At 46.7% G+C, this 17771-nt stretch overlaps 1 protein-coding gene across 12 annotated transcripts in view; it reads right to left on the bottom strand.

Moving 5' to 3' along the window:
- The window catches only part of LOC118399008 (focal adhesion kinase 1-like), a 269083-nt gene that overhangs the window by 111995 nt on the left and 139317 nt on the right, over positions 1 to 17771 (bottom strand). For all 12 annotated transcript variants that reach the window (XM_052472725.1, XM_052472724.1, XM_052472723.1 and 9 more), the window contains one exon: positions 10635 to 10801. In XM_052472725.1, the coding sequence (XP_052328685.1) occupies positions 10635 to 10801 (167 nt within the window). The remainder of the gene's footprint in view (positions 1 to 10634; positions 10802 to 17771) is intronic.

Here is a 17771-nt window from a genome sequence, read left to right as displayed (position 1 = left end):
GAACTGAGGGGCAGCTCGGGACTGAGGGGCAGCTCGGGACTGAGGAAGCTCGGGACTGAGGAAGCTCGGGACTGAGGAAGCTCGGGACTGAGGGGAAGCTCGGGACTGAGGGGAAGCTCGGGACTGAGGGGAAGCTCGGGACTGAGGGGCAGCTCGGGACTGAGGGGAAGCCCAGTACTGAGAGGAAGCCTAATACTGAGAGGAAGCCCAGTACTGAGATGAAGCTCAGGCAGGTAGTAGGCTCCGGTAGATCCTGGCTGGCTGGTGGATCTGGAAGATTCTGGTTGACTGGCAGATCTGGAAGAGACTGGTTGACTGGCAGATCTGGAAGAATCTGGTTGACTGGCAGATCTAGAAGATCATGGCTGACTGGCGGATCTAGCTGCTCTATGCAGACTGGCAGCTCTGGCTGCTCCATGCAGACTGGCAGCTCTGGCTGTTCCATGCAGATTAACAGCTCAGGCTGCTCCATGCAGACTGACAGCTCAGGCTGCTCCATGCAGACTGACATCTCAGGCTGCTCCATGCAGACTGACAGCTCTGGCTGCTCCATGCAGACTGGCAGCTCTGGCTGCATCATGCAGACTGACAGCTCTGGCTGCTCCATGCAGGCTGGCAGCACCTTGCAGACTGGCAGCTCCTTGCAGACTGAAAGCTCTGGCTGCTCCATGCAGGCTGACAGCTCCTTGCAGACTGGCAGCTCCTTGCAGACTGACATCTCTGGCTGCTTCATGCAGACTGACAGCTATGGCTGCTTCATGCAGACTGGCAGCTCAGGCTGCTCCGAACAGGCAGGAGGCTCCGGCAGCGCTGTAGAGGTGGAAGGCTCTAGAAGCGCTGAACAGGCAGGAGACTCCGACAGCGCAGGAGGGAAGGAAGGCTCTGGCTGTGCTGAACAGGCGAGGCGCACTGAAGGCCTGGTGCGTGGTGCTGGAACTGGTGATACTGGATCGAGGACACGCACAGGAAGCCTGGTGCGGGGAGCTGCTACCGGAGGACTGGTGTGTGGAGGTGGCTCTGGATAGACCAGTGCAGGCGCACTGGAGCTCTTGAGCACCGAGCCTGCCCAACCTTACCTGGCTCGATGCCCACTCTAGGCCGGCCAATACGAAGAGCTGGTATGAAACGCACCGGGCTATGCACCCGCACTGGAAACACTGTGCACTCCATAGCATAACATGGTGCCTGCCCGGTCTCTCTAGCCCCACGGTAAGCACAGGGAGTTTGCGCAGGTCTCCTACTTGGCATAGCCATACTCCCTGTAAGCCCCCCCCCCAATATTTTTTTTGGGCTGACTCTCAGGCTTCCATCCGCGTCGCCGTGCTGCCTCCTCATACCAGCTCCTCTCCGCTTTTTCCGCCTCCAGTTCTTCCTTGGGACGGCGATATTCTCCAGGCTGAGCCCAGGGTCCTTTTCCGTCTAATATCGCCTCCCAAGTCCAGAAGTCCTTTGATCGCTGCTCCTCACGATTAACAGGGAGAGTTGGCTCAGGTCTGACTCCTGACTTTGCCACTCTCCCTCTGAGCCCCCCCCAATAAATTTTTGGGGCTGACTCACGGGCTTTCCTCTGCGCCGTCGTGATTTCCTCTCCAACTCCATTCTCCTATAACCCTCTTCGCACTGCTCCAGCGAATCCCAGGCGGGCTCCGGCACTCTCTCTGGGTCGACCGCCCACCTGTCTATTTCATCCCACGCGTATACTCCATGCTTCTGCTGTCCATAACGTCCTCCCTTCGCTGCTCCTGCTGTCGCTGCCTGTAACCACGCCACTCGGTCCGTGTGTGGTGGGTGATTCTGTAACGGCGTTCTTCGTTTGTCAAAAGAGAGTCAGACCGAAATGCAGCGTGGTGGTTACTCATGTCTTTAATGAAACAAATGACGATACATGAAATAACTTAATAAATACAAAAACAACAAACGGAACGTGAAACCTAGTTACAGCCTATCTGGTGAACACTACACTGAGACAGGAACAATCACCCACGAAATACACAGTGAAACCCAGGCTACCTAAATACGGTTCCCTATCAGAGACAACAAGAATCACCAGACTCTGATTGAGAACCTCCTCAGGCAGCCAAGCCTAAACTAGACACACCCCTAATCAACCACAATCCCAATGCCTACAAAATCCCAATACGACAACACAATAAACCCATGTCACACCCTGGCCTGAACAAATATATAACGAAAACACAAAATACAATGACCAAGGCGTGACATAGACTGCATTTCACTCTTTTGGCATGATTGTGTGCATCATTGGGCAGCTTGTGGTTGGGTTTCCATTTGTAATCCATGATAGTTTGCAAACCCTGCCACTTCTGACGAGCATCAGAGCCGGTGTAGTAGGATTCGATCTTGGTCCTGTATTGTCACTTTGCCTATTCAATGGTTTGTCAGAGTGTAGAGGGATTTCTTATAAAAGTCTGGGTTAGTGTCCCGCTCCTTGAAAGCGGCAGCTCTAGCCTTTAGCTCAGATTGGATGTGACCTGTAATCTATGGCTTCTGGTTGGGACACAGTGCCTTCAGAAAGTAGGCATACCCATTGACTTATTCCCCAAAAAACTGTTACAGTCTGAATTCACAATTGATTAAAAAAAAAAACGTTTTTTTCATATATACATGTTTTTATATAACTCATCTACTACACACAATGACAAAATTAAAACATGTTTCTAGATATTTTAGCAAATGTTTTGAAAATGAAATAGAGAAATCTAATTTACATAAGTATTTACACCCCTGAGTGAATACATGTTAGAATCACCTTTGGCAACAATTACTGTGAGTCTTTCTTGGTATGTCTGTCAGAGCTTTGCATACCTGGTTTGTACAATATTTGCACATTATTATAACAATTCTTCAAGCGCTGTCAAGTTGGTTGTTGATAATTGCTAGACAGACATTTTCAAATCTTGCCATAGATTTTCAAGCGATTTCAGATCAAATTAACTAGGGCACTCAGGAATGTTATCTTGGAAATTAACTCCAGTGTATATTTGGCCTTGCATTTTAGGTTAATATCCTGCTGAAAGGTGAATTTGTCTCCCAGTGTCTTTTGGAAAGCAGGATTTTCCTGTGCTTAGCTTTATTCAGTTTCTTTTTATCCTAAAAAACTTGAAAATATTAAGAGTGCTACTCAGTGATGTGTTGGGTTGGATTTTTGCCATTGGCCTCATGGTGAAATCCTTGATCCTTAATTACACATCCAATGTGTAATTAACTGCACCATGATCAAAGGGATATGCTTTATTTTTTACACCGTCTACCAATAGGAGCCCTTCTTTGCGAGGCATTGGAAAACCTCCCTGGTCTTTGTGGTTGAATCAATTCACTGCTCGGCTGAGGGACCTTACAGATAATTGTATGTGTGGGGTACAGAGATGAGGTAGTAATTAAAAAATGTTAAACACTACTATTGTACACAGAGTGAGTCCATGCTAGGTATTATGTCACTTGTTAAGATTGTTATTTACTCCTGAACGTATTTAGCTTGTCATAACAAAGGACTTGAATACTTATTGACTTTTAAAAATGATCTTAAAACATAATTCCACTTTGATATTATGGGGTGTGTAGGCCAGTGACAAAATCTCAATTTTGTGGAAAAGGTCAAGGGGTATGAATACTTTGTTGTTTGGTTGTTTGCTTATGGCCCTATACAGCTCATTGAGTGCGGTCTTAGTGTCAGCATCGGTTTGTGGTGGTAAATAGACAGCTATGAATAGTGCAGTCTACAACTTATCATGACGTATTCTAACTCAGGAGAGCCTTCCTTAATATTAGAGATCATGCAGCAGCTGCTGTTAACAAAGGGAGACACACCACCCCTCCTGACCCAACGCTGTCGTTCTGTCCTGCTGGTGCAGAGAAGAAGAAGCTGCTTGTATATTATCCATGTCCTTGTTCAGCCAAGTTTCCGAGAATCATACGATGTTACAGTTGCTCAGGTCCCGTTGATAGGATCATCTCCAACTGAGCTTTTTTGTGTTTTCACACAATAAGTCACAAAGCTGTCACACAGTACAGTCCACAGAAGCAAAGATAATATGTATATTGTACCCCAATAATGTTTAACTTTTTTATTTTAGATTTACCTTGTGTAAATCACTACAGCCTGGTCGGTTTATGTTGCAGTGTGCATGTTGGTTGGTGTGAAAGGCTTTATACAGTTACACTACATATAGAAAAGTATGTGGACACCCCTTCATATTCGTGGATTCGGCTATTTCAGAGCCACACCTATTTTTTATATATTTTTTATTTTACCTTTATTTAACTAGGCAAGTCAGTTAAGAACAAATTCTTATTTTCAATGACGGCCTGGGAACAGTGGATTAACTGCCTTGTTCAGAGGCAGAATGACCGATGTTTACCTTGTCAGCTCGGGGATTCAATCTTGCAACCTTTCGGTTAATAGTCCAACACTCTAAACACTAGGCTACCTGCCGCCCATTTCAGGAGCTAGCATACAGTATATAGTTCAAGCTATAACAGCTCTAATGCAAACACTTCTAATGCAAACACTTTGATCTGAAAAAGGAATAGTCAGAGGTGCACAGTGTGTGATCTAAAAAGTCACTAAGAGATGAAAGCCTACAGTTCAGCTAATCAAAGGCAGACGGCAGACAGCATAACGAGACGAAAAGCAACAGAAATAAAATAATACTCCCCTGGTTGTCTCCCCTGGTTGTCTCCACAGACAAGAGCAGGCATACTAATGACAACCATGTGTCTCTGTGCCTCTCTCTCAATTTCAATTAAATTCAAAGGGCTTTATTGGAATCTCTCTCACTCACTATTACAGTCAAACCATGCGTCTCTGAACATACCCTCTCCCTCTAGTCTCCCTTCTCTCTGTCTTTCTTTCTCCCACAGCAACATGTTATCATCCGTGTTCCAACTGATCCCAGACCTGCCTGCCACAGTGCCACACCATAACTCTTCTCCTTCTCTCTCGGGTTGGTTCCCCCCTTCCCCGATGCCACCTCCAACACCACCACCTGCCAATCACCTGGCAGTGGCGAACTGAGAGAATTGTTTATATTCTTTAATTGGCTGCTCGACACCTCTTTACCTTGTTCTATGAGATTAGACATCCACTCCCCGACAGAACTAATGGTCGCTCTGATCCCAACCTGTTCGCTCTGTTCGTACTAGGAGAACATTAATTTGACTTATGACTGGGAGATGGTAGGGAATCTTATCTCACACACACACACACACACACACACACACACACACACACACACACACACACACACACACACACACACACACACACACACACACACACACACACACACACGAGGCTCAGGATAGAGAAATTAGGACCTAAATCAAAAGGCTGGTGCTTCGAGGAAAATAATAAAGAGCCTTGTAATGATCGGTTAATGCATAAACACAGTTTCATCAAGGTCACTGTGGTTTAAAACTCTGAAAAAATATGAAAAACGAACCTAGATTGTGTTCACACGCCGTAGCAATACGTTTTGCAACGGGAAATCAGCGTTCTTATTGGACAATTTCAGGTTGTACCTTCCCAGTTTAAAAAAAAAAGAAGTTTTCTCCCAACTGAATGCGACCCAGGTCCATCTTTCAGGTTTAATTTCCTAACAGGTTCAGACTGTCTATATCCAGGGGTCACATGTCCTTGCAGCTCAAGACATCATAGTCCTATAGGTCCTGGTCAAAAGTAGTGAACTATATAGGCAATAGGGTGCCGTTTGAGGTAACGAAACTGAAATGGAATCATAGTACTGAATCATAACAGTACTGAAATTCTTCTTACTATACGTTATAGTACTGAATCATAACACTACTGACATGCGTCTTACTATACGTTATAGTACTGAATCATAACAGTACTGACATGCTTCTTACTATACGTTATAGTACTGAATCATAACAGTACTGACATGCTTCTTACTATACGTTATAGTACTGAATCATAACACTACTGACATGCTTCTTACTATACGTTATAGTACTGAATCATAACAGTACTGACAAGCTTCTTACTATACGTTATAGTACTGAATCATAACAGTACTGACATGCTTCTTACTATACGGTATAGTACTGAATCATAACAGTACTGACATGCTTCTTACTATACGTTATAGTACTGAATCATAACAGTACTGACATGCTTCTTACTACATGTTGTCTTGAATCATAACAGTACTGACATGCTTCTTACTATACGTTATAGTACTGAATCATAACAGTACTGACATGCTTCTTACTACATGTTGTCTTGAATCATAACAGTACTGACAGGCTTCTTACTATACATTATAGTACTGAATCATAACAGTACTGACAGGCTTCTTACTACATGTTGTCTTGAATCATAACAGTACTGACAGGCTTCTTACTACATGTTGTCTTGAATCATAACAGTACTGACAGGCTTCTTACTACATGTTGTCTTGAATCATAACAGTACTGACAAGCTTCTTACTGTAAGTTATTGTATTGCCATTATTGTCTCCTCATGTGATGATGGCTGTAATCGGCAACACTGACAAATGGCATTAGGGACTTCAGTGTCAATTTATGAGATAGGTAGATAAACACATTCCTCCAAATCGGGATTGTCTGATTGGACCACAGGTTCTTACTATCACACTGTAATACTGATCAAAACACACACACACACACACACACACACAATTACTGTTCAGCATCGAGCTCCACCACCACCAAAACACTGACATCAAAGTCCAAACCAACCCCATGACTTACAACACCTTTAGACAAGTCCACAATAGGCATGTCATTCATACAGGTGGTGGACGGAAAAGAAAGACATCTGCATTGGGTTAACCACAGGCTAATATGAGGATGACATCATCCTCCTGACATGCCAGCTTCCTGGGTGAGCTAAAGGCCCTCTGGAACGAACACACACACACACACACACACACACACACACACACACACACACACACACACACACACACACACACACACACACACACACACACACACACACACACACACACACACACACACACACACACACACACACACACACACACACACACACACACACACACACACACACACAGGGCCCTCAGGGTTAGATTTTTTTCCTTTTGAGAAAGGTGTGTGTCACTGATGATCACAGAAAGACAGTGTTTCAACATCCCTCACTCCTAGGGCAGGAACATTCAGATGACTAAACCAACCCTGGGGGCATCATGCAGTGTATTTAGGGGGAACTCTCTGTCTGTCTGACTAGACTATAACCAGTTAGCACTGTTTGAGGTTCCGCAAATCTCACACACATGGACATAAAACCCATATGCGCGACAAGCACACACACACTTAATAAAGAATAAATAAAGGCTTTATGTCCCCCATTGAACAGGTGTGCGCTGTTCTGTGCTGGGCTGTGAGAAGAGCTGTTCTGTGTTGTGAGAAGAGCTGTTCAATGTTGTGAGAAGAGCTGTTCAGTGTTGTGAGAAGAGCTGTTCAGTGTTGTGAGAAGAGCTGTTCAGTGTTGTGAGAAGAGCTGTTCTGTGTTGTGAGAAGAGCTGTTCTGTGTTGTGAGAAGAGCTGTTCACTGTTGTGAGAAGAGCTGTTCACTGTTGTGAGAAGGGCTGTTCAGTGTTGGGAGAAGTGCTGTTCTGTGTTGGGAGAAGTGCTGTTCTGTGTTGGGAGAAGTGCTGTTCTGTGTTGGGAGAAGTGCTGTTCTGTGTTGTGAGAAGAGCTGTTCTGTGTTGGGCTGTGAGAAGAGCTGTTCTGTGCTGTGAGAAGAGCTGTTCTGTGTTGTGAGAGGTGCTGTTATGTGTTGGGAGAAGTGCTGTTCTGTGTTGGGAGAAGTGCTGTTCTGTGTTGGGAGAAGTGCTGTTCTGTGTTGGGAGAAGTGCTGTTCTGTGTTGGGAGAAGTGCTGTTCTGTGTTGGGAGAGGTGCTGTTCTGTGTTGTGAGAAGAGCTGTTCTGTGTTGTGAGAAGAGCTGTTCACTGTTGTGAGAGGAGCTGTTCACTGTTGTGAGAGGAGCTGTTCTGTGTTGTGAGAAGAGCTGTTCACTGTTGTGAGAAGAGCTGTTCAGTGTTGTGAGAAGAGCTGTTCTGTGTTGTGAGAAGAGCTGTTCTGTGTTGGGCTGTGAGAAGAGCTGTTCTGTGCTGTGAGAAGAGCTGTTCTGTGTTGTGAGAGGTGCTGTTATGTGTTGGGAGAAGTGCTGTTCTGTGTTGGGAGAAGTGCTGTTCTGTGTTGTGAGAAGTGCTGTTCTGTGTTGTGAGAAGTGCTGTTCTGTGTTGTGAGAAGAGCTGTTCTGTGTTGTGAGAAGTGCTGTTCTGTGTTGTGAGAAGTGCTGTTCTGTGTTGGGCTGTGAGAAGAGCTGTTCTGTGTTGTGAGAAGAGCTGTTCTGTGTTGGGCTGTGAGAAGAGCTGTTCTGTGTTGTGAGAAGAGTTGTTCTGTGTTGTGAGAAGGGTTGTTGTGTGTTGGGCTGTGAGAAGAGCTGTTCTGTGTTGTGAGAAGTGCTGTTCTGTGTTGTGAGAAGAGCTGTCCTGTGTTGTGAGAAGAGTTGTTCTGTGTTGTGAGAAGAGTTGTTCTGTGTTGGGCTGTGAGAAGAGCTGTTCTGTGTTGTGAGAAGTGCTGTTCTGTGTTGTGAGAAGAGCTGTCCTGTGTTGTGAGAAGAGCTGTCCTGTGTTGTGAGAAGAGCTGTCCTGTGTTGTGAGAAGAGTTGTTCTGTGCACAGAGCTGAACACAGCAGTCCAGTGGAGTGAGGTAATTTAAGATTTCCACTCTAAGTAGAGTCAACAAACTCTTGAGCCATTTCTATGCAGCAAGAGAGTTTGCCCACACGTGCGCGCGCACACACACACACACACACACACACACACACACACACACACACACACACACACACACACACACACACACACACACACACACACACACACACACACACACACACACACACACACACACACACACACCTCAGTATGCTTATTGTGGAACAGTAAAGGAGGGAGGAGGGCGATTGAAGGAGGGAGGAGGGCTATTGAAGGAGGGAGGAGGGCTATTGAAGGAGGGAGGAGGGCGATTGAAGGAGGGAGGAGGGCGATTGAAGGAGGGAGGAGGGCTATTGAAGGAGGGAGGAGGGCGATTGAAGGAGGGAGGAGGGCGTTTGAAGGAGGGAGGAGGGCGTTTGAAGGAGGGAGGAGGGCGATTGAAGGAGGGAGGAGGGCGTTTGAAGGAGGGAGGAGGGCTATTGAAGGAGGGAGGAGGGCGTTTGAAGGAGGGAGGAGGGCGATTGAAGGAGGGAGGAGGGCGATTGAAGGAGGGAGGAGGGCATTTGAAGGAGGGAGGAGGGCTATTGAAGGAGGGAGGAGGGCGATTGAAGGAGGGAGGAGGGCGATTGAAGGAGGGAGGAGGGCGTTTGAAGGAGGGAGGAGGGCGATTGAAGGAGGGAGGAGGGCGATTGAAGGAGGGAGGAGGGCGTTTGAAGGAGGGAGGAGGGTGTTTGAAGGAGGGAGGAGGGCGATTGAAGGAGGGAGGAGGGCGTTTGAAGGAGGGAGGAGGGCGTTTGAAGGAGGGAGGAGGGCGATTGAAGGAGGGAGGAGGGCGTTTGAAGGAGGGAGGAGGGCGTTTGAAGGAGGGAGACTGAACTCTTGTTGCTTCCCATTTCTCCCTGAGTTCTATCACAAACTAGAGAGAGCGAGAGAGAGAGAGAGAGAAATACAGAAATAAATAACTCTGGGATATGATATCACATCACGATAGAAAACTCACAACAAGGTATCCTAGTCAGTGGCACTGGTCCAATCATAATAGGTGAGTAAAGCCAGTCCTTTGTGAACAGATTTAAGTCAGGGTAGTTACCTATCCATAGCAGAGCCATGTAAGAGAGAGATGACGCACACTCAGGGTGTGTCCCAAATGGCAGTCTTTTTCCTATATAGGCTATGGTCAAAAGCAGTGCACTGTGTTGGGAATAGTGTGCCGTTTGGGACGCAACCACAGACTCAAAGACAGCCAGAAAAACTACCTCAGACTCCCATTCTTAGGATTGAAGTGCGGAGATTCGAGGAGGAACATTTGACAGTAACTTAGGCTGGACTGTGAAATGCCTCGAGTGATGATCCAAGTCAGGATCGAAACTTAAGATGTTTATAATGTTCAACGAAATGGGGCCATTCTGAATGCAAAACAGCGTACTACAGTACGCAAGCTGTAGAGGTTTGAGTGGCTTATACTGAAGCCATGTTGAATTCTGTGTTCAGAACATATTTCATGTGACGTTTACAGATAGGTCACACAGACAATGTGTTGGTTTTATCTTAATGGGAGAATGAATGACCACATAACTCCATTTGACAATGAAAAACTATATTGTTTGTGCCTACCAAGGCATTCAATTGAAGCGGTGAAACACAAACACACACATTAAAAGGTGTTGCAGTGGCACCAACTGCTGCATATCTCCATGACAACAAGGGCAGACAGACGTGTTGTCATTGTCTAAGGGCCATTGGTTTACACACACACACACACACACACACACACACACACACACACACACACACACACACACACACACACACACACACACACACACACACACACACACACACACACACACACACACACACACACACACACACACACTGCTTACCTCCACTCCTCCAGGGAACGGTTCTGCTCATACTTCTCCCTCACATGGGACACACCCATATCAGGGTGGAGCCAGTGGACCTGGCCGGACTGGGAGTGGCTGAGACGCAGGCCAAAGCACGCCACGCATTTCACCTTGTGGATGTCCAAAATCTTCTGGATGATCCCCTGCAGAGACGGACCACAGGAGAGTTGAGTTAAGAGACAGTAGTCAAGCCAAGTCTTCGAAAGCCAAGTGAACAAACAGATCACCGACCATTCTCTGGTTTCCGAGCTGGTCATGGGTGCATCTAGCCACGCTCAAGGTACTAAACGATATCATTAACCGTCATCGATAAAAGGCAGTACTGTGCAGCCGTCTTCATCGACCTGGCCAAGGATTTCGACTGTCAATTACCATATTCTTATCTGCAGACTCAACAGCCTTGGTTTCTCAAATGACTGCCTTGCCTGGTTCACTAACTACTTCTCAGATAGAGTTCAGTGTGTCAAATCGGAGGGCCTGTTGTCCGGACCTCTGGCAGTCTCTATGGGGGTGCAACAGAGTTAAATTCTTGGGCTGACTCTTTTCTCTGTATAAATCAATGATGTCGCTCTTGCTGCTGGTGATTCTTTGATCCAACCTCTACACAGACGACACCATTCTGTATGCTTCTGGCCCTTCTTTGGACACTGTGTTAACAAACCTCCAAACGAACTTCAACGCCATACAACACTAATTCCGTGGCCTCCAGCTGCTCTTAAATGCTAGTAAAACTAAATGCATGTTCTTCAATCGATCACTGTCCACACCCGCCTGCCCGACGCATCACTACTCTGGACGGTTCTGAATTAGAATATGTGGACAACTACAAATACCTAGGTGTCTGTTTAGACTGTAAACTCTCCTTCCAGACTCACATTAAGCATCTCCAATCCAAAGTTAAATCTAGAATCGGCTTCCTATTTCGCAACAAAGCCTCCTTCACTCATGCTGCCAAACATACCCTCGTAAAACTGACCATCCTACCGATCCATGACTTTGGCGATGTCGTTTACAAAATAGCCTCCAACACTCTACTCAGCAAACTGGATGCAGTCTATCACATTGCCATCTGTTTTGTCACCAAAGCCCCATGTACTACCCACCACTGTGACCTGTATGCTCTCGTTGGCTGGTCCTCGCTACATATTCGTAACCAAACCCACTGGCTCCAGGTCATCTATATGTCTTTGCTAGGTAAATCTCCTCATTATCTCAGCTCACTGGTCACCATAGCAACACCCACCCGTAGCACGCGCTCCAGCAGGTATATCTCACTGGTCATTCCCAAAGCCATCACTTCCTTTGGCAGCCTTTCCTTCCAGTTTTCTGCTGCCAATGACTGGAACGAATTGCAAAAATCACTGAAGTTGGAGACTTATTTCTCCCTCACTAACTTTAAGCGTCAGCTGTCAGAGCAGATTACTGATCGCTGCAGCTGTACACAGCCCATCTGTAAATAGCCCATCCAACCAACTACCTACCTCATCCCTATATTTGTTTTTGTTTTTCTGCTCTTTTGCACACCAGTATTTCTACTTGCACATCCTCATCTGCACATATATCACTCCAGTGTAAATTGCTAAATTGTAATTACTTCGCCACTATTGACCTATTTATTGCCTGACCTCCTTACTTCATTTGCACACACTGTATACAGATTTTCCTATTGTGTTATTGACTGTACGTTTGTTTATCCCATGTGTGTTGTTTTTGTCGCACTGCTTTGCTTTATCTTGGCCAGGTTGCAGTTGTAAATGAGAACTTGTTCTCAACTGGCCTACCTGGTTAAATAAAGGTGAAATTAAATTAATAAAAAATTAAATGCTAGGGCAACACAGGAGAGTTGAGTTAAGAGACCGTAGTCAAGCCATTGTACGGTAGGGCAACACAGGAGAGTTGAGTTGAGAGACCATAGTCAAGCCATTGTACGGTAGGGCAACACAGGAGAGTTGAGTTAAGAGACTGTAGTCAAGCCATTGTACGGTAGGGCAACACAGGAGAGTTGAGTTAAGAGACCATAGTCAAGCCATTGTACAGTAGGGCAACACAGGAGAGTTGAGTTAAGAGACTGTAGTCAATGTCTTACAAAAATTATGTAAAGGCAAAGATGTTGAATTCAAAAAAAGTACACAAAATTTAAGACACTGAATAGAACATTTTCTGGAGACAGACAACAAAACACAGTAAACACATATAGATAACAGACATAGAATCCCTTCTACTGAGAGGTGAAGAGAAGACAGGCTCTTACAACCGTTCTGTGTGAGTGATGTTATCTTATGCCATGGCAGTGGCCCGTCTGCCTAGTGACAGTGGCCCGTCTGCGTAGTGACAGTGGCCCGTCTGCCTAGTGACAGTGGCCCGTCTGCCTAGTGACAGTGGCCCGTCTGCCTAGTGACAGTGGCCCGTCTGCCTAGTGACAGTGGCCCGTCTGCCTAGTGACAGTGGCCCGTCTGCCTAGTGGCAGTGGCCCGTCTGCCTAGTGACAGTGGCCCGTCTGCGTAGTGACAGTGGCCCGTCTGCCTCGTGACAGTGGCCCGTCTGCCTAGTGGCAGTGGCCCGTCTGCCTAGTGACAGTGGCCCGTCTGCCTAGTGGCAGTGGCCCGTCTGCCTAGTGACAGTGGCCCGTCTGCCTAGTGACAGTGGCCCGTCTGCCTAGTGACAGTGGCCCGTCTGCCTCGTGACAGTGGCCCGTCTGCCTAGTGACAGTGGCCCGTCTGCCTAGTGACAGTGGCCCGTCTGCCTAGTGACAGTGGCCCGTCTGCCTAGTGGCAGTGGCCCGTCTGCCTAGTGGCAGTGGCCCGTCTGCCTAGTGGCAGTGGCCCGTCTGCCTAGTGGCAGTGGCCCGTCTGCCTAGTGGCAGTGGCCCGTCTGCCTAGTGGCAGTGGCCCGTCTGCCTAGTGACAGTGGCCCGTCTGCCTAGTGGCAGTGGCCCGTCTGCCTAGTGGCAGTGGCCCGTCTGCCTAGTGGCAGTGGCCCGTCTGCCTAGTGACAGTGGCCCGTCTGCCTAGTGACAGTGGCCCGTCTGCCTAGTGACAGTGGCCCGTCTGCCTAGTGGCAGTGGCCCGTCTGCCTAGTGGCAGTGGCCCGTCTGCCTAGTGGCAGTGGCCCGTCTGCCTAGTGGCAGTGGCCCGTCTGCCTAGTGACAGTGGCCCGTCTGCCTAGTGACAGTGGCCCGTCTGCCTAGTGACAGTGGCCCGTCTGCCTCAGTGGCCCGTCTGCCTGTGACAGTGGCCCGTCTGCCTAGTGACAGTGGCCCGTCTGCCTAGTGGCAGTGGCCCGTCTGCCTAGTGACAGTGGCCCGTCTGCCTAGTGACAGTGGCCCGTCTGCCTAGTGGCAGTGGCCCGTCTGCCTAGTGGCAGTGGCCCGTCTGACTAGTGACAGTGGCCCGTCTGCCTAGTGGCAGTGGCCCGTCTGACTAGTGACAGTGGCCCGTCTGCCTAGTGGCAGTGGCCCGTCTGCCTAGTGACAGTGGCCCGTCTGCCTAGTGACAGTGGCCCGTCTGCCTAGTGGCAGTGGCCCGTCTGCCTAGTGGCAGTGGCCCGTCTGCCTAGTGACAGTGGCCCGTCTGCCTAGTGACAGTGGCCCGTCTGCCTAGTGACAGTGGCCTGTCTGCCTAGTGACAGTGGCCTGTCTGCCTAGTGACAGTGGCCCATCTGCCTAGTGGCAGTGGCCTGTCTGCCTATTGACAGTGGCCCGTCTGCCTAGTGACAGTGGTCCGTCTGCCTAGTGACAGTGGGTAGCCTGTCTGAGCGGATTAGTGGGGTGTGTGCAGCTTTGGCAGAGTGGCCAAGGAGGGCACCAACCATTACCCCCCATCTGATCAGCTCCACAGGAACAATGTGACACTCAAATGGCCACTCAGTCAGAACCTCCACGTCTCTCTCTGTGACATCGTCTCAGTGTCTGTCCAGTTTAACATCAAACCCCCAAACCTGACCAGACGGACCACTCACGACGATCCAAACATAAAATGCCAACTAGAGTCTCAATAGACTAGTTTATGACTGTAAAGTCAATGACTGGCCAGATGGACCACTCACATGCCTGTCATAAAATGCTGTAAGTGAGCAAAACTAGGGCTCCAAGTTAAGTCTATGGCTGGCTGACAAGGAGACATTCTGGCCTCGCATGGCTGTGTTGGGGTCATGAGCGGCTGTATGAATGCATAGTACTACACACAGGCAATACAAATGTGAGATTCCGGCCCAAACACTTAAAAGCCATTGCATATTTCTGAAGATTGTATTTTGAGGGGAGATAGAAAGCCAGGCCGTTTAAACTGTGCCCCAGTTGCAGCCTGATGGCCAGTGGAAACAGTGTGGATGATAACAGGGTCTGATCACTGCCCCAGGGGAGAGAAGGAGTGGAGAGAGGAGAAGGAGGAAGAGAGGAGAAACATTCCAATTGGGAGAGTGAATTCCAAGCCTGTGTTTGGTAATGTGATTTCCAACTTAGGCAGGTCTCTATGCTGCTCTGGCCTTGGGGACTGACTTTCTGCATCTGTAATAGGAATGTCTCCCGAAGACTGTCCACGGCAAGACAGTGTTGTGGAATAGGACTAGAGGAACTGGGCTCTTTAGAAGGTAGAAATAGTGAAACAAGAATCCATGTTGATTGGTCGTCCCAGTAACAATGAGGGACCAGGAGAACACAGAGTAAAGATATTCCATGTAACCGTACAGCACCTTTACTTTAGGCTGTAGGTCTGTATCTACATTTACATTACATTTACATTTAAGTCATTTAGCAGACGCTCTTATCCAGAGCGACTTACAAATTGGTGCATTCACCTTATGACATCCAGTGGAACAGCCACTTTACAATAGTGCATCTAAATCTTTTAAGGGGGTGAGAAGGATTACTTTATCCTATCCTAGGTATTCCTGAAAGAGGTGGGGTTTCAGGTGTCTCCGGAAGGTGGTGATTGACTCCGCTGTCCTGGCGTCGTGAGGGAGTTTGTTCCACCATTGGGGGGCCAGAGCAGCGAACAGTTTTGACTGGGCTGAGCGGGAACTGTACTTCCTCAGTGGTAGGGAGGTGAGCAGGCCAGAGGTGGATGAACGCAGTGCCCTTGTTTGGGTGTAGGGCCTGATCAGAGCCTGGAGGTACTGAGGTGCCGTTCCCCTCACAGCTCCGTAGGCAAGCACCATGGTCTTGTAGCGGATGCGAGCTTCAACTGGAAGCCAGTGGAGAGAGCGGAGGAGCGGGGTGATCTACTACCGTAACAATGCCTTCGTGTGAATCGATGCCTGTACCTAGTTATTTTCTCTTACAGTGAAGGGAAAATATTCCTGCAGAGATGAGACAAGCTGAAAAACTCTCCTTGGGAGTCCAATGGCGGGTGGTGTTGAAGAAATGCAATAGGATCATGTAAAACTGCACTAACAGAAGATTATTTAGCCAGCTAAGGGCGGCTAAGCTGAAGCCTGTCTCGATCTCTGTTTTCTAAGATTCATGTAAAACCCAAGTCTTCCAATAGAATGATCAGATAACGGGCCTTGGTAGGCTTCTTGGGCTGGTGGTTGGAGAGCACGGTGAAGTTTCCTTTAGGTACAGATCTAGGATCAGATTCCCTTCCCCCAATCCTAACCGTAACTATTTAGTGGGGGAAATGCAAAAAGGCCCCAAGTATAAGCTGGGGAGGAAGGTGGAGCAGCCAAATTGTTCAATCACTGGTAGTAGTGTCAAGTTGCCATACATCAGACCGTCAAGATGAAATGATGTTCAACTCCAACATCATCTTATTATCCACTAACCTCAAATGATCCGACAAGTCATTCTTATTGGCCTTCAACTACGTAAAGAATGTGATTCTCCGAAGATCACTGTTTGACCTGACGCATAGCTACTGACAAAGCTTGAGTTTTACATTATGACTCGACACTTCTGTCTGTCAAGAGACTGAAGTTAGTGAGACCAAGGAAAGGATCTGTTCTCTCTTTCCATCCAGTATTCAGTACTCTCAACACAATCTATATTAATGTCTTATAATCCAATATTGGCCACTGAATGTATTGGGTGCTGAAAATATTGGAGCATCGTAGAGAGAGTGGCTGAGTAATGGCAAAAATGAGTCTGCCCAATTAGAAAGAAAAACATCTTGCATACAAATTAATGATTTTCATTTCAAGCCTGTTTTCAAGAAGCTGGCAATTGCCTACTCAGAATGTAATGGCCAAATGCTGCAAACAGAAGCATATTGATGCAGTTCTGATTGTTTTGTAGGCCAGGTGGCAGAACTGACTGAATACAAATGTATTCCATTTCAAAGAGGAGAAATACCCCCAGAACCCAGAATGGATACAGAAGCAATGGGAGAAATGAACTAATTTGTCTTGGGCTACTAACATTCAAAATGCTAGACTACAACTTCAAACTAGCATCAGTCAAATGTCATATTCATCTCCCGCTTGTAGCATATAGCTGGAAAAGCATGATAAATACTGGGTGATTAAAAGCATGAAAAATACTAGGTAATTTAAAGCATGAAAAATACTAGGTGATTTAAAGCATGATAAATACTAGGTGATTTAAAGCATGATAAATACTGGGTGATTCAAAGCATGATAAATACTAGGTGATTTAAAGCATGATAAATACTGGGTGATTCAAAGCATGATAAATACTAGGTGATTTAAAGCATGATAAATACTAGGTGATTTAAAGCATGAAAAATACTAGGTGATTTAAAGCATGATAAATACTAGGTGATTTAAAGCATGAAAAATACTGGGTGATTTAAAGCATGATAAATACTAGGTGATTTAAAGCATGATAAATACTGGGTGATTCAAAGCATGATAAATACTAGGTGATTTAAAGCATGATAAATACTAGGTGATTTAAAGCATGAAAAATACTAGGTGATTTAAAGCATGATAAATACTAGGTGATTTAAAGCATGAAAAATACTGGGTGATTTAAAGCATGATAAATACTAGATGATTTAAAGCATGATAAATACTGGGTGATTTAAAGCATGATAAATACTAGGTGATTTAAAACATGATAAATACTAGGTGATTTAAAACATGATAAATACTAGGTGATTTAAAGCATGATACATACTGAGTGATTTAAAGCATGATACATACTGAGTGATTTAAAGC

This window comes from Oncorhynchus keta, chromosome 20 (assembly GCF_023373465.1).
Source record: "Oncorhynchus keta strain PuntledgeMale-10-30-2019 chromosome 20, Oket_V2, whole genome shotgun sequence".
NCBI lineage: Eukaryota > Metazoa > Chordata > Actinopteri > Salmoniformes > Salmonidae > Oncorhynchus > Oncorhynchus keta.
This window is presented reverse-complemented; position numbering and strand designations above follow the sequence as displayed.